Raw genomic sequence first — 26141 nt, forward strand, 5'->3', positions numbered from 1 at the left:
TGGGGCTCGATTCCTGTGGATCTAACTCAGAAGATTGCATGATTCTATGGAAAAACCCCATTCTGCAACTGATGGAGAGGCTTCAGGGATGGGGACTGTGGTACTGCTAAAGATCAAATAACTTCTGTGGCTTGTTGGGTCTGCTTTAGGGCTTTAAACTCATTTTACCAGGAAAATATGGAGTTTTCCAGATGTTCTCATTGCTGCCATGTCTCACGTGTCGGTAAGACCATAGAAGCCATGGACACCTGACTGTCGCAGTGAGGACAGATTCTGTGGGGAAGCTCTGGGACACCTGAGAACTCCCTGTCGGCCTTTTCCCCCCTAAAATGCAACGGGATATTCCCCTGGTGCTGACTCACAAGGCTGCTCAGGGATAGCTACCACACAGGGGTTGTCCGTGGCCTTTCCAGTGCCCATCTCGGGGTGGGAATGATGGGCGCTCAAAGCCGCTCTGCCTTTTGCCTCTCCTCCCTGGCATCTCTCAGCGGAGCTCCCGCCGGACCCCTGGGATATACAACTTTCCCAGAGTTTGGATGCGGGTCTCGGTTTAAGTGTGACTGCCCCCGGGATGCGCCGGGCACACCCGCGAGGTGTGAGGGCGCCTCGGGCGCATCTGAGGGACCCACGGGGGGGCCCTGACTGGCGCGCGAGGCCGCCTCACGCCCCCGTCCTGTGAGGGAATCGCGGCCATCGGGGGCTACCCCAGTGCTCCGGTGGGGCGGTTATCCCGGTTTTCCCAGTTACCCCGGTTATCCCGCGCCACGGGCGAGGGGCGGCAGAGTGGGGAGCTCCGTGAGGGGAGTGGGGGGGCGCCGAGGGGGGCTCGGGGCGGGGGCGGGCGCGGCGGCGATTGGCCGGCGGCGGCGGGGAGAGGAGGCCGTGATTGGCCGGCGCGGCGGGGCGAGCGGCGGGCGGCGGGCGGCGATTGGCTGCGGACGAGGAAGCAGGAAGGAGGCCGGAGGCGCTCGCGGCTTGCGGGGAGTTCGCGGCGGCGGCGGCGGCGGCGCCCCCGGTCCCTCCTCCGGTCCCTCCTCCGCCCCCTCCTCCGCCCCTCCCGGCCCCTCCGCCGCCCGCTCCGGCCTCCGCCCGCCCGCTCCGCGACGCCCCGCGGCCAGGGGCGGGCGGCGGCGGTGGCGCCTCGTCCCCATCCCGCAGCGGAGGAGGCGGCGGCGCTGACGCAGCAGCAGCGCGGAGCTCGGGACTCGCGGCGCTCCCGCCGCTGGATTTCTCCCCCCCGGGGCCTGCGGCAGCCTCCCGGTGAGTCCACACGCGGTCCCCGCGGCGCCGGCTCGTCCCTCCGCCTCCGGGAACTCCGCCGGGCCGGGAGCAGGTGCCGCCGCCCCGGGGTTTGGGGGGCGGGGGGTACGCGGGGCCACCGGGAACTTCCCGCGGCGGCGGGGAAGCGGCGGGAGGGCACGGCGGGCTCGGTGGCGGGTGGGCCGGGCCGGGCCGAGCCGCCGTTACCCTGCGCGGTCCCACCGGTGCGAGGCCGGGTCGGCCCCGCCGAACCCCCCCCGGGCTCCTCCGCCCCTGCCGCCCGGGCAGCACAAAGGCGGCGGGGCTGGGCTGGGGGGGCCCGGGGGAGTTGCGGGGCTCGTGGCCCCGGGGGGCTCCTTGCCCCAGGGGCTGCTCGCGTCGGCATCGCCGGATCGGAGGCGATTCCCAGGGAAAGCCGTCGCTGTCCTCGGCGCCTCCGGATCTCGGAGCTGAACCGGCGCTGCCCGGCCGGGAGTTGGCACAGGACGGGCGGGCTGGGGCTTGGTGTCTCGGGGCTCCCCACGGCCGAACGGGGCGATGAGCCCCTCCCCTGAGGGTCGAGCGCTTGAGTCCGTCGAGTTCCCGATGGTTTGCAGGATGTGATGCCGGGCGGGCTGCGAGCCCCGTGTCCCTGTCAAGCAGGTACCACCGAGCCTCTTTGGGGGATAGTAGAGCAGTTTTCATTTCCATCGTGATTTTCCCCACTTGCCGTGCGCTCCCCGTGGCTCTGGACATCTCTCCTTTCCTGCCGACTGCTCCGGTGGCCGACGGCTTGTTTCCTCTTCTCCTTTTGTGTAGCGGTGGCTCCTAATGGAGGCAGCTCCGCTGGCTCCCTCTTTTCCAGCTGCTTCTATAAGGCGCAGGAGCCAGCACATGTGACTGGGCAGATCTCAGGAAGACTAGCAAGTGCTCCCCGGGCTCCTGCTTGACAGCCAGCCCCAACACGGGGATACCCACACCCCGATGTCCCTTTCCCTGCCCCGGCAGAGGGAGACGCAGGAACCCCCTCTCTTTCACAAGAGCAGCCATGAAAACTTAAAAAATACGAGCATTTGGGATCTATTCTGTTTGCCTCTCCCCCTCCCCTCTCTCTTTGCACAAAATGCTTATCTGAAAGAGGTTCTGGTTGTGTTTTGTTTTAAAGAATCCAGCTGCCCCTCGTGCTCGCTCTCCATCTGAAGTCATCATTGTCAGGAGCAGGCGAACCTCAAAGCAAGAGGCTTTGCCGGGCTTTTGCTTGCCTGGTTAATTGATCTGTCCATCAGTTTGCCATAATTAGCGAGTGCTTGTGCCACGCTGAGGGGCTCTGTGGTGTTCTGGGGGGCTCGGGGTTTTATTTTAAGCCTTCTGGTCCTCGTGGTTGTGAGAAAGAGTGACACGAGCTGCGTGATAGACTGATGCTTTTGAAATCTTAATGTGATTTAAATACCAGCACGCTGCTGATCGCTTTAACAGAAATATCCTGCTCACATATTCATCCCGGGCCATCCTTCACGTTTGTCATGTCCTGGCTACCTGAGTCGTTCCCGGGCTTCAGCTGGAACTGTCTAAATGTTTGCTGGTGATAGGAAATAGTGCATTAGTGTGATTTACCAGGAGGTTTTGGATTTAAACATTGATTTCTGTTTGTTTTCCTCATGAACTCAGTGCAGCATTTCCAACTGCTTTCCAGCTGGAGCAGAGCAGAGAAGTGTAGTGCTACTGATAGGTGTAAAATCAGCTGGAAAACGCCAAGCCTGCAGGGAAAAACATTTCCTTGAACTTTGTGCGAGTGGTTCCTTTCTGGATGCTTTGTTTGCTGGGGGTTGATGGTGACAGTTGCACAGAACAATAAGATGCAACTTAGAAATGTGGGGTTTAGGGGAAAAACAGTCACACCCTTGTGTCTTGAGGCAGAAATGTTATTTTGGAGTGTTCTCATCCAACTGAATCATTCGTGTCGGTACTCTGTCCTTCTTGCCAGTTCGTCTGCATCACCTTTCTGTTTCCTCTCTGGAAGCCTTAGTGTTTATTTGGCTTTTTAACCAGTATCACGGGACAGTTAGAGTTGGAAGGGCCTCTGGAGACCATCCCCACCTGGAGCAGGTGACACAGAAATGTGTCCAGGTGGGTTTGGAATGTCTCCAGAGAGGGAGACAGCCTGAGCAGCCTGTTCCTGTGCTCTGCCACACTCACTGGAAAGTTATTCCTCCTGTTGAGGTGGAACTTGCTGTGTTTTAGGTGGTGCAGGTTAATTTTGTTTGCTGTGGTGGTGTTAATCGCTGTTGTGTGACTCGGAGGCTCTGTGGGACACGTGTGCTGGTCCAGTCTGTGGAGATCCGATTTAGGGATTGCCTGGCCATGGTTTGGGGGGAAATCCACCCTTCAGCAAAAGCTTTTCTAGTGCTGCTGCAGCACTGAAAATAAGCCCTTAGCAGCAAATCTGTCCAAAGTAAACAATTGAAAAATAATTAGGAGTGGTAGGCATGCTCTCTGCTTGGAATCATGTTCAGATCACAAGCAAATGAATGAGTGGTGAGATCTGGCTCTGCAAAAACAAGAAGGTGTGCTCAGATGTGCAAATATCACATCCAAAAGGAGCTGTGTGAGGTTTTTTTTGCCCTATCTCCCAGTTAGTTGTCCCCATTTGGACATCAGGAGAGATTTCTTCATATGAAGGGCTGTCAGGCAGCTGGAAGGGGCTGACACCAGGCAGGTGGTGGAATGCCCATCCCTGCAGGTGTTCAAGGAAGGACCGGGTGTGGCACTCGGTGCTCCGTGCTGGGTGACAAGGTGATGGTTGGTCACAGGTTGGACTCGATGATCTTGGAGTTCTTTTCCAAGCTCATTGGTCCTGGGATCTCAGTTAACCATGGAGATACAGCTCATGGAAGCAGCAGCAGAACAGCCTTGGCGTCACACCCAACCAGCCGAACGATGTCATAACTCTCATGTTGATAATAATAAATGAAGCAGTGTTCAGATGACTGGGAAATACAGGAAAAAAAAACAAACCAACCAAAAATAAGCAGCCCAAAGAAGTCATAAATCTGAAAATAACTTCAAACACAAGTTGTGAGCTGGCAGAGGCTGGGGTGGCTGGGCTGTGACAGAGAGGGATGTGCTTCAGTCCCGGGTGATTTCCCCATCCGAGGGCTCTGACCGTCTGGTTTGCTCTCCTGCTTGAACTCATGATGTGAGTGATGATTTATGTGCCTGTTTCCAGCAGCTCATAGGTGAGCAGGTTATATTCCCAGCTGCAGATTTGGGCTGTCTTGAGCTATTCTCCAAGTGTGAAGGCTGGAAGACATCGCAGTTTTGGTTGCAGACAGTGTTTAAAGGGAAGAACAGGGGATGTTTGTGGAGGATGCTAAGAAGGAATTGTTCCTTGTGCTTCAGCATAAGGACTGGAGGCTTTGGGTCCATCAGCCATGATCACAGCTGTCCAGCATGGCAGCTCCTCTTTTACTGAGACCAAAGACATGGATTTAATGGCAGAAAATATTGAAATTTGTGGCCAGATTTTTGTTCTTAGTGAGTGAGTTACCTGTAAGAAGACCATCACAATTTAACCCTCTATGCTTTCACACTTGTACTGGCACCTGATATCCTTGAAATGGGGAAAACACACTTAAATTTGATACTACTGGTTTTATTTCTTAAAAGACAGAAAGAAACAAGATTGTATGTGACAATGCCATAGCTTTGTCCAGTTATTGCTCAGATTTGCTATTTTAGCATTGAGCTTTATTATAAATAAAGTAGAATAGAGTCACAGTAATATTTCATGTGAATTAAAAAAAAAATACTTCCATTAGAAGAACAAGACACTGGAAAACTTTATCATGTAATAAATGTAATGTAAATCATGTAATAAAGTGAAATGAGGGACTGAAGTTACTAAAAAGAGAAGCCAAGGGTATCATTAAGAAAAATAAATATAAATCTGGTTTAAAATCAGTTCATTTGGGCCCTGTCAATATTTGTGCCATTGGAGTTAATTGATCTGTTCCATGTTATTTTTTCTCTGTCCATGTGAGTGAAACCCTTATAAAATCAGAGTATGGAGAGCTGGCAGGATATAAGAAGTATGGTCAGCTGAGGGAGCTGAACCTGAACCTTTGTGAAATCTCTGGTCTCTCAAAATTACAGATGTATAATTTCCAAAGAATAATTTGATTTAAATCATAGTGGAAGCCCCTCTAAGTGGGGATGGCAGTGCTGCTCTGCTTCTGGAGAAAAGCAGCTGAAAATGAGGATGGCTGCCCTGCAGGAGCAGTTGTTTTCCCTTCAATCTGCTACTTATTGATATACATTAAATTTCAGGACATCTTCCATAGAGGGTGGGTGGTTATTAACTCCACATGGGTCAAAAATAATTCAGGGGACGCTGTTGATTTTGGCCTGATTTGTGAGTGATGCTCGCACTTGGCAGTGCTGGGTTCTTGCTGGTTGATGACGGGGAAACGCGTGGATGTGTCCTTCCTTAAATTAAAACAGGTGGGAATGAGCGATGTAACACCCTGCGAGCCTGGTGGCACCGGGCAGTCCCCCCTGGGGTCTGAGCCGTGCCGCTGGCGTGCAGCTAAATAAACACTATTAAATGGGGAGGGAATGTGTGTCACTCCCCGGGAGCACGCCGTGCTCGGGGCCCTGCCGCTGCGCTTTTCCCACGTGGCACGGCCGGGAATGCCGCTTTTATCACCTCTTTTAGCAGCTCTGACTTAAGATAAGAGGTTCATTTTCGGTAGAGATGTTTGGCCGGACCTTGTCTGAGGGCTGCTTGGAATCCCTGGGTTTGTCATTCTCCTTCCTGCACCGTTTTAAAATTCCCAGTGCTTTTGGAGACTTGGCAGCACAGGGTTTTGAGGGGTGTTTGCTGTCGCACGTGCAGCCAGGCACCGTGACAGGAGTCTGGTGGCATTGGCAGGGTGTCAGCTCATCCCATGGGATGGCACAGCCGGCGCGGTGATGCTGGGAGTAGGGAGGATTTGGGATCCATGTGTCTTGTGGCTCCCTCCTTTCCCTGCCAGAGAAAGGGATGCAGCCCAGGTGGGATTTTTCTCCTGCTGTATTCCCCGGGCGCTGCCCTGCTTTGGGCAGAAACGCTCTGGGAAAAGGCACGTGGAGAGCGGGTGGGATTTGTGTTAAAGGTGTGGTGCTCAGGAATAAGATGATGCTTGGGCTCCGAGCTGCCTGGTGTTGCATTCCTCGTGTCCCAGTTCTCCTAAACAAAGATATGACTGAAGAAAATGATGATTTTTAGGTTTTCCCCCTTTGTGAGGCACATCACAGGAGTGCTCACTGGCACCCATTGTTCTTCCAGCAGTTTTTGAAGGGCTTTCTCATGCTCAGCTTTGAAACTCTACAGCTTAGCAGCCTTGATTTTTATTTTTTTTTTAAATCAAAGATCTTGGCTTTTAGAGGCTGCCTATATCTCAATATTTCAAATTATTTACGAGGCTCTTAGAAATAAAAAGCAGGCGCTTTCCTCACATTGATTGGAATAAGACTGCTTTGCTGGCAGCTGATTTTTCAGTGTCTGAATTATCATCCTTGGAACAAAATCTCAGTGCTAGGGAAGCATCGAGATCCCAGGCATTGCTTCCTACTTACACCGTGCCTGGCCTTCTATTGTTCCTGCCTGTGGCCTGTGGGAAGCACGGAAAATCGGGAGCTTCAGCCAGCCTTCCCGCAGCACAGCATTATCCGGTGCTCGTCTTCATTGTGTCTCCGGGTGCCTGCGGAATACCTGGAATAGGCTTAAATCGACAGCGGAGGAGAGAAAAGGGGAGTTCCGGGATGCGAGGGAAGGATGGCTGAGCTGAGTTTGGGAGGCAGGAGGGAGCAGGCGCCGCGGGGAGCGTGGCCAGGCTGAGGCTGCTGGAGCTGGGGGCACCCCCGCGCTCCCGGCTTCACATCCTGGCCGGGCGAGTTCGGTAAACGAACGGGCATCCTCACTGGAAAGGGACCGGGGGCCGCATCCCTGAAATCCCTTCGGGCTCTCTTAGGGCACTTGGCTGGTTGAGCGTGTTCTCGCTGGCTCAGGGTTGGGAATTCTGTAATAAAGAGCAGGATTTGAGGCGGGGTGTAGAGGAGCATCGAGGTCTCTGCTGAGGGAGGATGGAGAGGCACCGGGGGGAGTGTAGGCAATGAAGATTAAGCTGCAATAATCACATATTGATAAATATGAATGATTTGGAAGGAGAGAAAGCAGGAAAGTGCAGGCTTGTGGAGGGAACTAGTGGGCTTTAGGAGGTTTATTTTTAATGAATAAAAAACTCGTAAGAAACAGATGCAAGAGGCATGTTTGGGTTTGTTCCTTTGTTCAGCTCAGCCAAAGTCAGTGGAAGGATTCAAGGTTGGAGATGGCTCAGAGTAAGGAGACAGAGCAGCTCTCTCCAAGGTGAGCAGGATAGTAAAGGAAAAGGATCTGGCAGCTCATGTGTAGACAGAGAAAAAAGAGATTTTTATTAAAATCCTTGCTAAATGTCAGGTGTCAGAACAGGTACAGAAATGCTGAGTTGGACAGGTAAATCCCAACCCAGGAATTCCTTAGGTTTTAGTAAATGACACAACCAACAGAAGCAAACCAGGCATTTTGGGGATTTATTCCTTAAAAATTACTTGGTGACCCTGACTCTGTGGCATGTCTCTAATTCCTGGAGCTGGTGATTACCTGGAGATGGCCCCTGCAATAACCAAGCATGTGATGGGCAGAGCTCCTGGTGGGGGGGAATATGCAATGCCTGCTGGCTGCCCTCCTGTTCTTTCCCAAGAACTCTGTCATCTTGTCCTTCCTAGATGCTGGATTTCATCAGGGATCTCTGGGGATGTAGTTATGTGGGATTTCTACTGGCCTCCTTGTGTTTTGGTTGGAAAGAGGTGAATCCTTTCCAATCCTGTTAGGGTAGACAATATCGTTGGGAAGCAAAGTTTAACCTTAAAAAAAAAAAAAAAAAGCTGTTTTCATTTCTTCACGGTTCTGTTTCTTCTCATATAGTGGAAGAGGACCCAGGGAATAATTCTCACTTGAGAATAAATTACCAGCTTTGCTGAAAGTGCAGTCCTGCCAGCTCTGAGGCTGTAAAGGAGTGATACAAACCCTATCCCACTCGGTGTCTGTGGGTCAGGATCAGTTACCAGGAATAACTTCAGCCTAGGGATGAAGTTTTGGATGCAAGTGGCTTAATTACAGTGCGAATGGAGCATCGCTGTCTGTGCTCAGCCCATGTGTGATCTGCAGCAGTTCTCCTGCCTGAAACCACTAATGAGCTTAAGAACTCCCCTGTTTTCCCAGCGCTTAACAAAAATTAAATCCTTCCCTCCCAACAAAACTGGTCGCGTGCTCAGCCCGCTGCTTTCATCAGGAACAATGGGTGAGCGCTGACCTTCCTGAGATGCCACCTCAGAGCTCGTTACTGAATAATTAGGTGATCCTTCCCCTTCCCACAAAGCTTGGGGGCTGTTTTTTGTATTGATAACGTGACATATCCCAAGGCTCGGCCTTGAATTTCAGGCGCTGGGCTGTTCCAAACTCCATCTGTCCACTAAGTGAATGTCAATCCAATTTAAGCTTGCATATGTTTCCAAGGAAACCATGGGAGGCAGTGGGGAGAAATGGATCATGGAGGGGCAGGGAGCTAGCGCAGCAGCAGCGCTTTGACTTTTCACTATTTAAATAGAATTAAACCCCAGTTCACTGTAATAAACATAGATAGAGCAGTGTCTGGAGGCCTTGAGGGTGAGATGGTTGATCTTGGAGTACTCTGTGTTATGTGTAGAACAAACACAGTGAATTTAAAAATAAGAAAGGAGAGTGGCTTGAGGTGCTTCTGTAAGGCCTCAGTCCAGCTCATAGAGCTCTGCACTTTCTTATGTAGATCCCAGAATCATTTAGGTTGGAAAAGACCTCCAAGATCATAGAGTTCCATCTGTGGCTGATCACTAGCTTGTCAGCCAGACCAGAGCACTGAGTGCTGTGCCCAGTCATTCCTTAGACACCTCTAGGAATGGTGGCTCCACCACTGTCCTGGGCAGCCACTTCCAATGCTTGAAATCATGGGTTTGGGTAGTGAGGTCCTAATTCTCTTTCTCTCAGGCTGGAGAGCTCATACAGCCATATAAAAACCTATCCAGCCCTCAGCTGAACAAAGCCAAGATGTGAATGGACCCAAAGGAGTCATCATATGTGTATTTAGACCCCCACAAAAATATAAGTGGAAAGCGTTTCGATCAATTTAAGACCAGTCTCCCTGTCAAGTTGAAAGGGCCAGGTTGGATGAGTCTTGGAACAGCCTAGGCTAGTGGAAGGTGCCTGTGGGGGTTGGAATGGGATGATCACTGGGGTCCCTGCCCACCCAAATCATTCCAGGATAAAACACCTTAATGCTGCACACTGATGTACTTGTGTTTGGAGGGCAGTAACTGTGACAGGCCTTGCCAGGGGAGCAGGAAAGTCAGTGAATATTCGGATATTTGCTCCTGATCCCTCAGATAAGCTGCAGGTGCTGTGGCTCCCCAAGAGCTCATCCTTTACCAGAGATGTGAGAACTTCCAGGCACACCCTAGCTCGAGCAGAGGCAGGGAAGGAAAGCTGTGAAGTGACACTGAGCAGGAGGCCCCAGAGGTAATTTGGGGTCTGTTCCTTTTGCAGACCCTGTGTCAACCACAGCAGAGACCTGATAGAAGTTGTGGCATCCTCTAGGAAGTGTCACTCAGCTCTGCTGGTGCTCCCACGTGTGTGGCAAAGTTGCAAGCAGGGTGGGAAGCAGCGGAGCTGGAGACTCAAACATAGACTTTGTGCTTGGTTTCTGTTCAGAAGAAATGAGGGTTCCCCTGCCCCATTTCCAGGAATTCATCTTGAACAGAGAGTTTAAACGCTGCAGAAAGCCAGGGCTGTAAGTCTGCCTGGCTTTCTGAAGCAAAGTGTGTTTTTACCTGTTAATACAGCTGTTAAATTATCTTAGTTATTGAAATGAAGAATGAGGAGCTAGCTTTGGAGCTCTAAAATAGGATATTATCTGTCATTTTACTTTGAAGAATGCTGCTGCCTTAAAATGTTTTACTGTGACAAATAGCTTGAGCTGAAATTCTGGTGTCTGGGGATATCCTGCGTGGACAGATCTCTCCTTGTGCGCTGTAACTGCAATCTGAGGCAGAAACTCCGCAGCTCTGAGCTCTTTGCAGCTGTTGTCCAGCATCAGATCCTCTTTGGTTCAAATCTCCTGAGATTTGGACTGCCAGCAGCAAAACTGGCCGAGGGGAGGTGTGTGCTGGGCACGGGGAATTGTCCTTGGGCCGAGCTATGGGATAGCAGGGGGGTTCTGGCTGCTTGGGGGGGCTTTGCAGCACATTCCTCCTTATCAGCTGTTTACCTTTCCACTCTGGGCACAGCCTGGGAAAGCAGAGCTTGCTGCAGCTTGCTTGGATCTTCCAGCAGCTCCTGGAAAGTTCCTGCCAGCTCTCCCAACATTCGACCGGTAGCTGCGAGCGTCTCCCGCTGCCACTTTGGCTGTGCTTCAGCTGGCAGCTCGTGCAGCTCAGGAATCCCTCTGGGATCGCCGCTCCGGTCGCATTTCCCGTGGTCTGGCCTCACACGCTGTCTCCTTGTACCCCACTCCTCGGAGCCTGGTGCTCTGAACCGTGTGCACCTTTTACCCTTCTGCTTCTGTGCCGATGACTGAAATGGATGAAGGCAGTTTTCTCTTCCCCATCCTCTGACCCGTGCATTGAACACCTCAATGTGCAGTCAGTGTTCTCAAATCCTATAGCTGATAATGAAGGGGATAGTTCTGCTTATTTTTTTGTTTCTCCACCTGTCAGTGCTAGGAGCTCCTCAAAAAATTTTGCTGTTTTCTTCCCTATAATGAATATTCTCTTCAAGGCTGGAGGAAGCACGTGGGGGGTGGTATTGCAGTATCAGAGCATCATTGGGCAGAACAGTACGTGTAGGACTCTTCTCCCCGTTACTCAGCACACCTGGATGTTTTGAAGCCACAGCCTGACTTCAAGGGATCTTCCTGAAAATTAGTCGGAGGCAGCTGTGGCATTTCCATAAAACTAGGCTGCACTGTTTAAAAGCTTTGTGGTTCCCCAGAGGAAGTTGTAATTAGGCTCCTTTGCCAGAGAGCTGATGGTTTATCCTCTGGAGTTCCCACTGGTTCCATGGTGACCTACTCTGGTGGGAGAATAGAAGCGTTCAGCCTCCCTCCAGAATTCAACTAAGAGCTCTTGGGACCAAGGCTCTAACTTAGTCATTGCTCTCAACCGCTCCTGATGCTCTTAAGTCTTATTTTCCTCCTGGCTGTGCAAGGTGCAGTGAAATCCAAGTAATATTTCAGTGTGATGGAGTCTATAAGACCCACCTTATTGAAAGAGTCTGATCCTAGCCCTGGCTTGGAGAGCTGAGTGTGTTTAATTGCTGCCTTTCCAAACGGCTGAGCGGCATCACGCCCGTGTGGGTCGATAAATGCGCCTTAATGAGTGCATATAAACCAGATCACTCCCAGCACGGGCTGCAAACCCTGTCCAGTCTGTTTAAAGGTGGTATTTGTTGCCTTGACTGATCAAACCTGGGGCACAAGCAAAGGTGTGTGTTTAAATATGCCTCTAACGATGTGGGTAAGGGATGAAAGAGCTGGGGCAGCTCCTAATGGGAGTTAAACGGGCTCTCATGGAAGCAGCGTTCCAGCAAGCTGGGCTTCTCCTTGTCTAAAGTGGCTGAATTGCCTGTGTTTGGCTTGTGGTTCCTGGGATTTTACATGTTACAACATCCAGCTTCTGCTTGAGTTTACTCTCACCAGATTTCTGATCTGTGCCAGCTGCTGGTTCCTAAAAATGTTCCTCTGGCTGAGCTTGGGACCTTTGGCAACACTGTGTCCCCTGCTTAAATGATCCAATTTGACCCAAATTTAAATGATTCCTCTGCTAACACCCTAGGAATTAAAGAACATGTTCTCTTTGGAGGCATCAGCTGTTGCAGCACCATTCAGCAGTGCTACATTTCTTCAGACTGACCTAATACCTGAAACTAGTTGAGTTGTGAAATTTTAAGTGGAACTTCTTCACTTACTTTGTGGGTTACTGATTTGTAAATACTGTCTCTGGTGTTAATGAGAGGGAGGAAAGGGTTTAAAGCAGGTTTAGGTAGGCTTGGCAGTTCTGCCTTGGCTAAAACCATGTCACCAGAAGATGTGTGAATATACACCTGTATTTGTGGTGGTGACTGGTCCTGTATTTTGTGAAGGAAAAAAAAAAAGTCTGTATTTTCAAACGACATCTAGACTTTTATTCCACAAGTTCCCAGACCATTCTATGATTCATAGAATGCCAGAATGTTTTGGGTAGGAAGGGACCTTAAAGCTCATCCATTTCCACCCCCTGCCATGGACAGGGACATCTTCCATCAACCTGTGCCAGGGCCTCACCACTCTTACAGGGAAGAATTAGGTTCTCTGATTCTAGTTCAAATCCAGCAAAGTTGGCTCTGGATTTAAGCTCAGCTCGGCATTCAGTGCAGCACTGTGGTTTACAAGACATCAGGGAAGGGGAGGGCTTAGTTCCAGGAATTGCAGTGGGAATGCAAGAGTTCTGTAAAGTCTTTGACTTTTTTGAATTGGTACTGAAACTCTCAAATGGAAAAATGCTCAGCATAACTCATCCTCTGTCACCTTTGTCCTCAGCTGGGAACTTGTGGGGTTAAAGCTGGTGTTTCAAGTGATGATCAGAAAGTGAGAATAAAGAAGTAGAAAGTCTGTTTTCTTTTGAAATGTCTGTTAAACTTTGAATAGAAAGAGGAATCAAAACCTTTGATGAAGGAAATCCCAGAGAGCTGTTTTGCTGTATGGACAAATCACAACCCCGCTGAGGGTGAAATGGTATGCTACTGCTTTTTAAACCATATAGAAACAAAAGGTATTTCCCAAATGCAAGATGATACTGTCTGAAGTACGTATTCTAGAACTGAAAATAATTCAGGTAGCAGTTTTAGTCTGAAGAGGTAGTTCTGGTCAGTGTATTTCAACTGGAGATGAGTCAGAACACAAGAATCCTCGAAAATACTATATGAACTTGTTCTTTAACAGAACTTCGTTTTGCCTGTTTTATTTAAAGCTTCTGTGAATTTAAGTCGAGGTTATAAACATGCATGTCTGTTAAATTTTCCAATTCAGGCTGTCTTTTGCACTCCTCAGAGTTGATAATTTCTAGAGTCCATACCTGGAACCATAGTGGGAAGGATTTGGGTGCTGAGGTGGGGCACAGGCAGTTTTGAGGGACACTGAGGTGAGGAAAATAAGATGAAGATTATTTGAAGGAAAAAAAAATATTTAAATCAAACGTTTAGTTAAATGTTATATTGAAGGAATGCCTTGCCCTTCCCTGAATTTCTTGCATTTCTTTTATCTCCCCTAAAGCCAGTTTTGAACGTGTGGAGTAGGAATGTATTGTCTTTGGATCCTGAGGGTGCCGTGCTGACAGTTCCCAGTCAGGAGAGAGTGAATGGAGACCTTTGTGGGAGAGATGTACTGGAGGGAGGAGAAGGGAAATCCTCATCCAGAGATAGGATGGCAGTGACAGCTCTGTGACATGGAGAGGAGCTGGCAGGGATGCACCTGCCCTTGAAATTCCCACAGGCAGCACAGTTTGCAGCTGCACGTGTAGAACACAGAATCACGGTGCAGCTTGAATTATTTAAGCTCAGCAGCTCGAAGGAAGCTCCTAAAGCAGTCGTGGAAGGGTGTGATTATAATATATAGAAGAGCTTTAATATTTACTATAGAAAAACCTTACACCTTGTTCTTCAAAATAAAGCCTTGGGAATAATTTGTTATTCCCTTTTGCCCGTGAAACAGGAAGGGTGCCAGAGCTATCTGAGCAAAGTGACATATGATTGATATTTTACCAGACTCAGCCTTCTGCCACGAAGGAATCGAGTTTGCATTTTGCATATATGAAAAATCAGATGAGCAGGGCTTGTGTGGGTTATTTTTTTAAAAACCTTGATTGGCAAAGCTTGTGCTCTTTCTATAAACATGACTGCAAAAGCTGTCCCGGAATATTTTTGACTTGGTTTTTCAAACTACTTATAGGCATGTTTTAGGGTGTTGTTGGCATAGCTGTCACATGGCAGCTTTGTACAAAACCTATTTAAAGTTGTAACAGGCAATTCTGTGTAAATGGGTGGTATTTAATAGATCTGATATTTTATAGAGTCAGAGAATCCTAAGAATTATTTGGGTTGGAAGGGTCCTTAAGGATCATCTCGTTCCACACTCTTCTACAGGCAGGGACACCTTCCACTATCCCAGGTTGCTTCAAACTCTGTCCAGCCTGGCCTTGGACACTTCCAGGGATGGAGTAGCCACAGCTTCTCTGGGTGATCTGTGCCAGGGCCTCCTCACCCTCACAGGGAAGAATTTTCCCCCAATATCCTGTCTAACCCTGCGCTCTGGCACTGGGAAGCCATTCCCCCTTATCCTGGCACTACCTGCTCTTTTAAAAATCCCTTTTCTTCTTGCTGCTGCAGTTCCCTGGGATATTTCAGGATTGCAGCATCTGTGTAAGCTTCAGCCTTCTCATTTTTCCAAGTGGTCTGGTGTGCACCTCCCATCCTTTCCCGTGTTTCTCTTGCCTAATCTCTGGACTCTGAATGCCTTCATTAAAAGGAAACCTTAGTAACTAGTTCACTGGGGAAAGATGCAGCAAAAGCCAAGTGTCAAAGCATCTCTTTCCATCAAATTGTCAGCCTGGAGACAAGCTCAGCCTCATTTCCACCCCCACATCCTTGTACTTACCTGCAAATGCCAGGGAATTCCTTTGCCCTACCCAGGCTTTCCTTTGCAGCAGCATGCTTAAGGCTGCTTATCCATGGTTCTCCATGGGTTGCTGCTGCTGCTACAGCTGGGAGGCTCCTGTGGGAAGCGCAAGTGATGGATGCTGTTTGGGAATTGCCATATGCTCTATCACACTCTAGAATCCATTAATTCCAAGTTTCCTTCTCCTCCTGGTGCATCCCTCCCTAACTTGTTGAAAGGCAAAGAAAGTACATCCCCTCTTGAGAGTAGGAAGGTAGTCATGTTATCCATCTCTGAGCAAACTAAGGGCACAGAAACAAATCCTGGTCTCTGATTCCAGTTTTCCTGGCTTTTGAGTGGTTTTGGAGTTTTGGGGAGGTGAGGATACCTTTGCCTGTGAGTAAGTACAGCTTTTGCATCTCTTCTGCACAGAGTATGAAACTGTGGCTGTACCATTGTCTCTTGAGCTCTGACCCCACTCAAGCCAATTTTGGGGGGTTTTGGAAGGCTGTAAAGAGCAGAAGAGGCACCAAAGGTTCCACAGACACACATAACAATGCTGCTTTATGTTGGGGTCACAAGCAAAAGGCTTGTGACAGCTCTCGGGGTGGAAATCTGCAGTTCTTCAAGGCCATAGGAAGTGGTTTTGCCAGTGTTGATCACGGGTGTTCAGGAAAGGCTTTGCTTTCAGAAACTTGGGGTTTGCTTTAATGCAAATATGTACCAGACCCCAAAGCTTTGGGGCTCCAAACTTGGCTGGGGTTTGGTGCCTGATGTTGGAGTTGCTGAGGTCACTTATCAGTCCTCACATTAGTTTTTTACTTCATCATTTCCTGCCTATTTTGCTCGGTGGCAGCCTGTCACTGGCAACGTGACACAGTGTTACAGCTTCTAACCGTGGGTAGAGGGGAAAGGAAAGCGGTGCCTTTGAGAAGGAGCGTGCTTTTCCCAGGGTCTTGTTAATTACCCAAACACCCTGCCCTGTTGTTGATTTTGAGGAAATACCCTGTGACTCTCCCCCACGCTTGTACATTGTTCACTTCCACTGGTGTTTTCCTGCTTGTCCCGTTATTTCCTCCCCTCTTTTCCCACCCCATTTCCCTCTCCCATTTTCCCCCACTTTTTCCATTTTTCCCCCACTTTTTTCACCCCTCATTTCTTTTCCCCTTCTCTTTATCCCCCTCTTCTTTCCACTCCTCTTTTTCCCCTATTTTTTCTCCTTTCCTCTTCCCTGAGAATGCTGCTTGTTGAGGCTGCGGAGAGTGTGAGAACAGCCAGAGAAATATAATTTTGGCTTCCCCAGACAGAGCACTGCCACTAGGCAAGATCTGAAACCAGATAACCGAGGCTGAGCCAGACCTTCCCAAGGAATCAGCCGGGGAGCTCCTCGGGGGTGTTCCCAGCTCTGGCTCCGGGTAGCGCGGGTCAGGCTCCCTGTGCCGCTGCCTTCGGACACATTCGGCACTCGGGGGGTGCAGCCCCGGGCTCTCATTGCAGTTGTCTGTGATTTATCATGGCCACACACGGGCTGCAGAACTCCCAGCCGGCTGGCTGGAGCACACACAGGCTTTCGCAACGGGGGGATAATTATGGGCATTGGAGCAGGGGGTGAAGCAGAGCCCAGTCCAGGACAGCTCCCAGAGATCCTCTTGGCTGTGCCAGAGTTGCCCCACATCCCTTTTTAAAAGCCTTTTGGAAGCTGTGGAGGCTGCGTGTCCACATGGCTTTTCAGGAGCTGCTGGCAGTGAATCATAGAATCCTGTGAATTGGAAGGAATCTTAAAGATCCACCCCCCTGCCATGGCCAGGGACACCTTCCACTATTCCAGGTTGCTCCAGGCCCCATCCAGCCTGGCCTTGGACACTTCCAGGAATCCAGGGACAGCCACAGCTTCTCTGGTCAACCTGTGCCAGTGCCTGAGCACCCTCACAGGGAAGAATTTCTTCCTAGAATCCCATTTAACCCTGCTCTGGTACAGTGGTCAGAGCTATGCTGATGAGTGAGAGAAGCCAGCCCTTGCTGCAGGCTAATGAGCTCTGTATAAACAGTTTCCTCCAGAGGATGTGCATGATGGAGCTTTCAATGGATCTCAGGAGAAAAATCAGGACTGGACCCTGGGAAGACAAATTGTAGCTTCCAACAGCTACAGATTTTCTGAATGTTTGAGACGGAGGCAATGTTTCCACTCACAGGATGTGCATGGCATTCAAGGAACTCAGCCTGGGATACCTGATGCTGCTGCGATTTATCCGGATTTCCCAAAGCTCCTGCAAGGCTTCTTCCACGCAGCACATTCCTTAGAGCACTGGGAATTACTCGCCTGCAAAAGCAGCAGGGAGAAAGGAGCCAATCCTCCAGATACTCACAGTTGTAGGGCTGTTGTCACAGCAGAAGCTGTTCCAATGGAAATGGATAGACAGGATTCAAGTAGATGGGGCTGAGAGTCATCGGAGTGGTGCCGTGCATGGAGAGGAGGATTGGTGTTGTCGTAACTCTTTGTGTGTTATTGAAGTGCCAAATGGATTAGGAGCTTTAAAAGCTTTAATTTCAGTGCTTTTGGCATCGTCTCTTGGAACGCGCGTGTCTCCGTAGTGAAGCTCTGGAGAGGAAATGGGGCTTGAAGGGGTAGTCCCAGACTAGTTTCTTCTAATTTCACTTGCAATCAAGTGCTGGAGAGAGAGAGACAGATGCTGCAGCTGCATGATTACAGAACATGCAGCTGTTATCCCACTTGCTTCTTTTCCTGCTAATGAGGCATCAACTCTCTCCTGAGTTTGCTCTTTGGGTAATGGTTTTATTCTAGCACGAAACTAGAAGTGGTTTTAATTTTTCTTTATTCTGATCTGGTTTGGGTTCAGCAGCTGGAAAGATGGTTTTTCAGAACTAGTCTGGTTTGAGGAAGGAGTTACCAGAGTAGCGTTGCCCAGAGAAGCTGTGGCTGCCCCATCCCTGGAAGTGTTCAAGGCCAGGTTAGATGGGGTTTGGAGCAACTTGGGCCAGTGGAAGGTGTCCCTGCCCACAGCAGGGAGTTGGAATGGGATGAGCTTTAAGGTCCCTTCCAATCCAAACCATTCTGTGATTATATGATAAGGAGGCAGCAATTCCAACTAGCTTTAAAGTGCTTTGTGGACTCTGGATGCAGCTGGATAGACTGAGCTGCTTGAAACTTTAATTTCCAACACCTCAGTGTCTTCACACCATTAATCCAATTCCTCAGCCATGAGCAATAAATGGGTGGTTCTGATTTAAGTATTTTCACTTTCAGTTCTTCACATTGTCTCTCACTTTCTTGGAGACTTTTGGGCACAGGCAGCTTTTCTGTGCTTTGTGAAGCAATACAAAGGTGGAGAGAGGATGAAGAGCTCTGCCACTCTCCCTTCCCAGCTGGCAGAAGCACAATACCTGCTGGAAGGAAGCTCGGCAGGACTCTGATTTTGAGGAATGATGCATTTGCCTGTCAGAGGGCTGAGTTTTGAGCTGTGTTCAAAAGCTCTGTCTCTGTGTTGTGGTGAGGGAAGAGGAGGGATTGCTGGATCCCAGGTGAGCTGGGAGCAGGAGCATCCCCCTCACAAAGCAATGCACGCAGTGCAGGTGATTGAGGAGGTGTGGAAAAACCTCTGAGTAGTCCATACTGAGGATAGGTTTTGTTCCATAGGTGCTGTCACTGAATCATAGAATCCTGGAATGGTTTGGGTTGGAAGGGATCTTAAAGCTCAAACAGTTCCACCCCCTGCTATGGGCAGGGACACCTTCCACTATCCCAGGCTGCTCCAAGCCCCAGCCAACCTGGCCTTGGACCCTGCCAGGGATGGAACAGCCACAGTTTCTTGGGGCAACCTATGCCAGGGTCTCACTGCCCTCACAGGGAGTTTATTCCTAATATGCCATCTAACCCAGCCCTCTGTCAGGGTGGAGCCATTTCCCCTTGTCCTGTCACTCCAGGCCCTTGTTCAAAGCCCTTCTCCAGCTTTCCTGTAGGCCCCTTCAGCTACTGGAACGGACAATTAGGTCACCTCAAAGCTTCTCCAGGCTGCACAATCCCAGTTCTCTTAGACCCCCTTCCCTCAGTCTCTCCCAACCTTTTCCTAACTTTAGAGCACCTATGGCACCCAGTTTTTAGCAGGTATTCCATCTCATGTGAACACGAATACCCCAGGATGTGTGGTGCTAGGCCAGGTCAGGCTCCTGCCTGTGGAAACCTGAGAGGAACAAGGTGCCTGATGCTGGGTTTAAGGCAAACCATGGCTTTTTATTTGTGGATTTTCACCTCTGCCAGAGGCTCAGTCTCTCACTAGGGACAGTAAAAAATAGGATGAAAATTGCAAGGAAATCACTGGTCCACATAGCCTGGGAAGAGTTGTCCTCCCCAGGGCATGTTCTGCAGGATACCTGTTCTGCCTCTTCTAAATTGTGCTTTGTCTGATCCATTTTTAAAAACTGTAGTCCTCTTCCAAACTCCATAGATTCTATGTGGTCAGTTTAGCCTTGTGTGCAAGAAGAATTCAGTTCTGGAGGAAATTCTGTCTGACTTGGTCCTCCTAATTCCCAGAGCCTGATTTTCTAATAAGAAAAATGTTGACATATATAAATGTTTGTTCCTCACTAAGCTCTCCTCCTGGGGCACCAGCCATGGGATATATATGTGCCCTGTTTACCAGGGTGGAGGAACTCAGTCACCCCAAAAACACATTGCCAAGAGGATGACATCTAGAAAAGCACCATGCAAACCCCAGCGGGTTTCAATTCCTGAATTTCCCTTAGTTAATGCATATATAAGTAAGGCAATTAAAACACATTGGGCTTATTTCAAATAGATAATCTAATTATCAGCTTGATTAAACCATATCAAATGAACAGTTCTTGTAATTCGGGAGCTTTGTTCTAATCACTGCCAAAGCAGTAGGAGCTTTAATTAAAAGCCTCAAAAGTGGCAGACCAGTGTCAATTGAGGGGAGTTACAGCCCGAATCCTGATTGCAGGGAAGAGCAAACCCCTCCTAGATGGATGCTGATAAAAAGATCAGCTCTTTGCTGCCAGTAAATGGAATTTGACTATTTTGTAAATACCATTGAATGAAAGTAATTGTCCTTTGCTGCTGTTTCTGGTGCTCAGAGACAGACTTTGTTAAATATGTTCCACTATCACTCATTTACACTGACATTTTTAATGTCTGTAGGTTGATATCACTCAGCCATATCCTGTCTCAGCCTTGGACCTACAAGCTGTAGACTGCAGAATTTCTTAATTAAAAATTGGGTGCTGGATAACTTGGGAAGCCCAGGCTTCTTTTTTCCTGCCATGAATGTATCTTTGGGGCCTCTCTGCCCATTGTGATTTGGTGTTCAATGCCCACAACTTTTATAAAACACAACTACAGGGAATGACAGCAATGGGCAGCCAGGTTCCAACCTGCACAGGGATTTGCATGTATTTAATTTATTAATGTTGGCAGGTCTCTGCTTAATAACCCAAGTTTTCTTTTCACCTGAGTAGGTGGACTTTTTGTTTTTCTTTTGCCTAATTGTCTCAGAAAATGAAACTGGAACAGCCTGCCTGTATCAACATGCAGGTAGTCACAGGCTGGGGGTTATTTCTGCTCTGTGCCCTGGACCAGCCTTCAGATTTTGGAGATTTGATGGGAATTTGTAAGCATCAGTGGAAGAGGGAGCTGGGTGTACAGCTCTCTGTCCGGACCCAGCTTTCCCCAGCTGCTGTGGCATTTGCCATCACCACCTTGCTTTTAATTACTGTCGTGTTCCATGGCTTAATATTAAACCACATCTAATTGCATCCTGTCTCTTAATTGGCTTAACTGGCCATCACCCAAAGAGACTCTGCTGTATAGAAACAAGCTTCCCCAAATATTTCCTAATTGGCAGTTGGTGCTTTGTGAGGAGATTGGGCCCTCTCAGCGATATTAATAGATGTTTTCTCCCGTTCGTTCCCAGGATTGGACATTGATCCTATGACGCATGCCCGGAAAAAACAACTTTTCCTTCTGAAACATCCAGCTGGTTCTGCTGGCCAGGCCTCGTCGCCAACAGGCAGCAGGAGGATGGACAGGGCCAGCGCAGAGCAGCGGGACGGAGATGCCTCGGAGGCTCCAAACTGTCCCAGTGGGTTTGTAGGGAATAACAAAAGCAAGAGTTTGCGTGAAGTGCGAAAGACGTACCCGCTGCGGAGGCGGCTGCTCCCCTCGGTGAGCAAAAAGACCTGCAAGGTCCTCCTCACCAGGCTGGAGGATGTCGCTGGCTCTCTGTCCAAACAGACCCCGAGCTGTAAAAAAAAGCACCTTCCCAGCTGGGTTGAGGGTTTGGGATCTGCTTTGTTCTCAGAACAAGTTCAGCCTGTGGGAGCGGGCAAGAGTGAGTCATCCGGGGAGAAGGGCACAGTAACTTATCCCGGGCCGGAGCAGGACTTTGATCCTGCTCCCTCGGAGCCCAGGAAGCGCCGGCTGGCCTCGCTGAACGCCGAGGCGGTGAACAACCTGCTGTTCGAACGGGACGATGGCTTGTTATCCAGCAGGCGCTTCCGCAGGGACTCTGGGAAGGCTGCTGGGGACTGCACCCTCAAAGGCTTGCAGTGCAAAGCTGGTGACAACTGGCCTGCCCTGGAAAAACCGGCTATGAAAACAGGGAAAGGAAAGAACCGGCATGAGCCCAGTCAGAAATGCAATAGCTGTGAGCATTCGCTGGATGAGGTCTTTGATGATGGTGCAAAGAGGGAGGATGATGCCATCTCCTACCATCCCACCCCAAAGAGACTGGCCAGCCTGAATGCCGTGGCCTTCCTGAAGCTGACCCATGAGAAAGACCAACCCCTGAAACAGAGGAGTAAATCGGATGGAGAGGGCAAGTCTGAGAACCACTGTTCGAAATCTACACTCAAATGGGCCAAAGCCGGACGGAAGAACTGTGTCAAATCCAAGAAAGAAGTGGCTAGCTTAAAAATGGATGGGCAGCACGGCTGGCAAGGCCAGACCCTGGGCACATTTGGGAAAGGGGAGCAGCGGGACTCTTCCAGGCTCTACAGGACGACAGACCCCGTCCCATACGAGTCGCTGTCTGGCTCCTACGCCAGCACGGAGGGCTTCTACCACAGACTGCCTTTGCTCATGGGAGGACAAGCTTCCATGAAGCCGGAGTATGGAAGACCTGGAGAGAAATCCCCAACCCCCAAACAGGAATTTCATCAGCCTTCCTTTCCCGTGCAGCAGTTCCCTCCCTTGCCTGTGCCCGGGAATCACGCGGATTGTGGATGTCTCTATGAATCCTCAGATCTGACTCCGTTGAACGGGTTTTATGTTTATTATGGCCAAAGTGGATACAGTGGCTATTCCCCCTGCTCCGTTTATCCCAAGGACGAGCTGTCGCAGGCTGCAACCTGCGAGGGGCTCCTGGTATCTTCCGGTTCCTTGCCATCAGGTGCTCATTTCCAGCCCCTGCACTGGTGCAGCTCTCCGTACTGCTGCGGGGAGGGAGCAGCCGTGAGCAGCTACAGCGTCTGCGGCGTGGTGCATGTGCCGGAGGGCAGGATCAGCAGCGTGCATGCAGGACGGAGCAGCTACCCCTACAAAATGCCTTTTGCAGCAGGTAAGGTGCAAAGTGCACGCAAATCCCGGCCGGCGTTCCTGGGAGAAGAGGGTGGCTCGGCACGGTGCCTGCTTGCCTGGAGGCTGGTTCCCTCTGCGAGCAGTTCTCAGCTCCACAGCGGAGCTGCGGCTTGGAAGGGATCCGCCTTCCACCTCCCCTTCCCCCGTTTTTTGCCCGGAGGGTTTTTCCCACTGAAAGGTCTTGTTGGTGTGGAAAGCAAAGAATCGGTGAAAGGATTTTGGCAGCGAGAAGTTGACTCACGGTTTGTCACGCTGGAGCTAAGGCTGAGCTTTGATCTGTGTAAAACGAGCAGGGTTCAGTTCCTGCACGCCATCCCGCTGTGCCACTCTGAGCGGAGGGTCGGGAGCACACCAGGATGAGTTACTCCTCACATCCCAAAGCCTCGCTCTGGGGGCTGAGGCATCCTCACACAGCCTGTGGAGAAGCAGGCATTGCCTCTGCTGTTAGACCCTAGTGGTGCCAGCGGGGGCTGCAGACTTTTTGGATTCCACGGATCGATCAGAGCTGGCGGGGCTGCATAGGGAGTTTCACTGTGGTGGTCTAAGTGCCAGGTACACTGTTCATTTGGGAATTCTTGAGCCTGTCTTTGCTCTCAGTGTCTGACAACAAAGCACTGGAATGAGGAGGGATGAGGGGGTATAGAAACGTTGTTACCTGCCTGGCTCTCCTCTGGTCCCCGCCTGCTTTGCAGACTTCCTGCTTTATCTTGGAGCTTTGCCTCTGCCATTGAAAAATACCTTTTAAAATATTTAAAAGTGGAGTGTTGTGTGGGGGTTATCAGACACCAGTACTGTGTGTAATGCCAGGCTGGACAGTGCTGCAAACAGTCGGTCTGTAGAGGAGGCTGCTCTCCAGCTGCTGGGAGTGCCAGCGTGGGATCTTTCCACTAACCACGTGTTCCAGCCAAGAGCTGGCATGACTTACCCACTGAGAACAGATTTTCAGGTAGGTGGATGGAGTTTTGGTTCAAGCGAGGCTTTGTCATCTTCCGTTGTAGGAAGCTGCTGAAGCTCAGGAGCGTTTGGTTGAAGTGTAATTTCTTTTCCCGAAATATCCCCACTGTCATGGTGCTGCTTCCTACAGCAGCAGCCAGACAGGGCTTGCTGGTGGCTTCAGAGCTCTTGAAAGGGGAATGCTCACAAGAGAACCAGCTCAGCAGTGTGTTCTTGCCTGACAGTTTCTGTGTAGTGCCCCGAGGTCATACCAGTCTACTTTGTTCCTCAGCTTTTGCATGCTAGTGCCTCTGATTTTGTGCAGCCAGAAGGATGCAGGCAGTGCAGACAGAGTATTTTCCAGAGCTCAGCCCTTCCTGTGGATTCAGTGATTTCTCCTGGTGCTGGCAAGGGCAGCAGCAGTTCCAGGAGTGAGTATTTGCTAGTGTGTCACCCCAACTATTGAGGTCTCCCTTGCTGTGATTTCCTTGCTGGGAGCAACTTGGATTTAAAAAGCTGTAACACCGGAGTCATTGAGATTTTGGTTTGTGGATTGAAGAATATAAGGCAGTCTCAGAGAATATTGATGGGGCCTTAGGCTTAGGGATTGATTTTTATATAATTATGCACCTCTGAAATATTTTCCTTCCCTAGAGTGGGGCATTTTAGTGAACTGAAGAAGCACTTTGGCTGCAAGCAGCAGGCTCCCATCAGAGAGGGATCCAGCCTGACATGCCAAATGCTGTGTGTTACATCTGTCTGCTTTGGTGTCTTCCAGGTGTTTGTAGGGAAATATCTGTGTCTGTGTGGTACAAATCCAGCAACTGGGCCATGATCGTGGGTGATGATTGGGCAGTGTGGAAGCAGAGTGCTGGAAAGGAGCTGGGACAGGCTGTGAGAGCTGCTTTAGTGCCAGTGCCATTGGAGAGGCTGGAAGCGTGTGTGACCAAGGAAGGAGTCCCAGGGGTGCCAGCAAGAGCAGTTCTGCACCAGGGCTCTGACGTTTAGTAGAGATTTTTGTGAAGCTTTGTCCTGTTCTAGCTAAATCATAAAAGCTGCTTTTCTAAGCAAAATACCTGAGAGGTGATTCCTTGCTCCATGTGTCCTGTGCCTGCATCTTGATGTCCGGGCACTCTCGGGGGTTCCTGGGCATTTGCTACTTGGGATTGATTGATTGATTGATTGATGAGGATGATGGCATCCCTTGGACTCACAGCTCCACAGTGGCTTGGCTGCAGCCCTTAGGGAAGGCAAGGTGGGGAAGCAGGAGTCCCAGCAGTTCTTTGGCTGGAGCTGTGTGGCTTTGGGTGGAATTTTCCCTTCAGATTTGTAAGCTCTGGTCTGAGGCATCTCCTAGAGCCTGACTGGAGCTGTGCTTTGGTCACCCCAAAAAGGAGTCTCCCGTTCAGGGAACAGGGATGCATCATATATTGGTCCAGGAGCTCTTTTCCCGCTGACAGGGCGTAATTACAACTGGTTCTTCCATTGGCCTGAGTTGAGACTTGTTTGTGACTCCTGAGCGGAACAGTGTATTTCTGGGATGCTCTGAGAGGCAGTGTCAGCCAAATTCCAACCTGCTGAGGTTCCCATGTCTGCTGCAGGAACACAGTTTTGCTGAGGATGCAGCATCTTGTGGTTGTGTTCCACCTTGTTTAATCTCTCTGGACTTAATTTGGAGAATCTTCTCAATTTTCCCTGATTAGTAGAATTTGGCATTTGAAAGAAGCTGACTGCTTTCGGCAGTGTGATTTAATCCTTCTCATTGTTTCGATAAGCCTTTTATTTCTTTTATACACACTGACAGGCTGGAACTGCTTTGGACACTGGCCAGCCTTGTGTGTATTCCTGGCTGGCATTACTTGGGATTCAGATGGGTTTGTTGTGGTGCAGTGTCATCTGCGGAGCACTGGAACACGCAAGCTCGGAAATGGCTTTGCTTTTACAATCCAGTGACAGTGCAAAATGAAATTACAGCCTGGAGAGTCTTTACAGCTATAATGCAATAAAGGGGATTTTGGGCAAAAGCGGCCATGGTGTGGGACAGTCCCGGCTGTGTAGTTGCTTTATGTTCCAGATGAGATCCGTGACTCATTTCTTCCCTTCCCTTAGAAGGCTGCAAGTCTCTGGACCAGCTGAACCTCACAATCCCGGTGGCAGGACACCCCGCGTCGCCTGCCCACCCGCTCTCAGGATGTCCTGTGCCCAGCGTGCCGCCGGCTGCAGAGCCCGTTCCTCACCTGCAGACCCCCAACTCTGACCCTCAGACCATGGCCCGGGAATGTCCTCAGAGCTCCAAGCCTCCCAGCGGCTCCAAGTCCGGGCTGCGGAATACTCCGGGCTGCCTGCACGCCTCCAACAGCAAAGCGGCGGGGGGCCATTCCCACCCCAAGCAGCAGCGGATCAGCCGGCGCAGAGCCACCAACGGCTGGATCCCCGTGGGCACGGCCTGCGAGAAGGCTGTCTATGTTGTGGTAGGTGTCTGAATGCTGGGGCTGGGCAGGGACAGCTGCCTGTGAACCTCCAGGTGTGAAGGCTTGGGAGATCTGGGGCTCGCTTCCAGC

At 50.2% G+C, this 26141-nt stretch overlaps 1 protein-coding gene across 5 annotated transcripts in view; it reads left to right on the plus strand.

Moving 5' to 3' along the window:
* The first annotated feature begins 1012 nt into the window (after positions 1 to 1012).
* Positions 1013 to 26141, plus strand: part of BAHD1 (bromo adjacent homology domain containing 1) — a 32720-nt gene continuing 7591 nt past the window's right edge. For 2 of the 5 annotated variants that reach the window (XM_053946125.1, XM_053946127.1), the window contains exons 1-3: positions 1177 to 1260; positions 20984 to 22627; positions 25693 to 26051. In XM_053946125.1, coding sequence (XP_053802100.1) covers positions 21001 to 22627; positions 25693 to 26051 — 1986 coding nt within the window. In that variant the 5' untranslated portion in view covers positions 1177 to 1260; positions 20984 to 21000. Of the gene's footprint in view, positions 1261 to 20983; positions 22628 to 25689; positions 26052 to 26141 lie in introns of all 5 variants that reach the window. The other 3 variants (XM_053946128.1, XM_053946129.1, XM_053946124.1) reach the window with 3 other exon arrangements.

This window comes from Vidua chalybeata, chromosome 6 (assembly GCF_026979565.1).
Source record: "Vidua chalybeata isolate OUT-0048 chromosome 6, bVidCha1 merged haplotype, whole genome shotgun sequence".
Classification (NCBI taxonomy): Eukaryota; Metazoa; Chordata; class Aves; order Passeriformes; family Viduidae; genus Vidua; species Vidua chalybeata.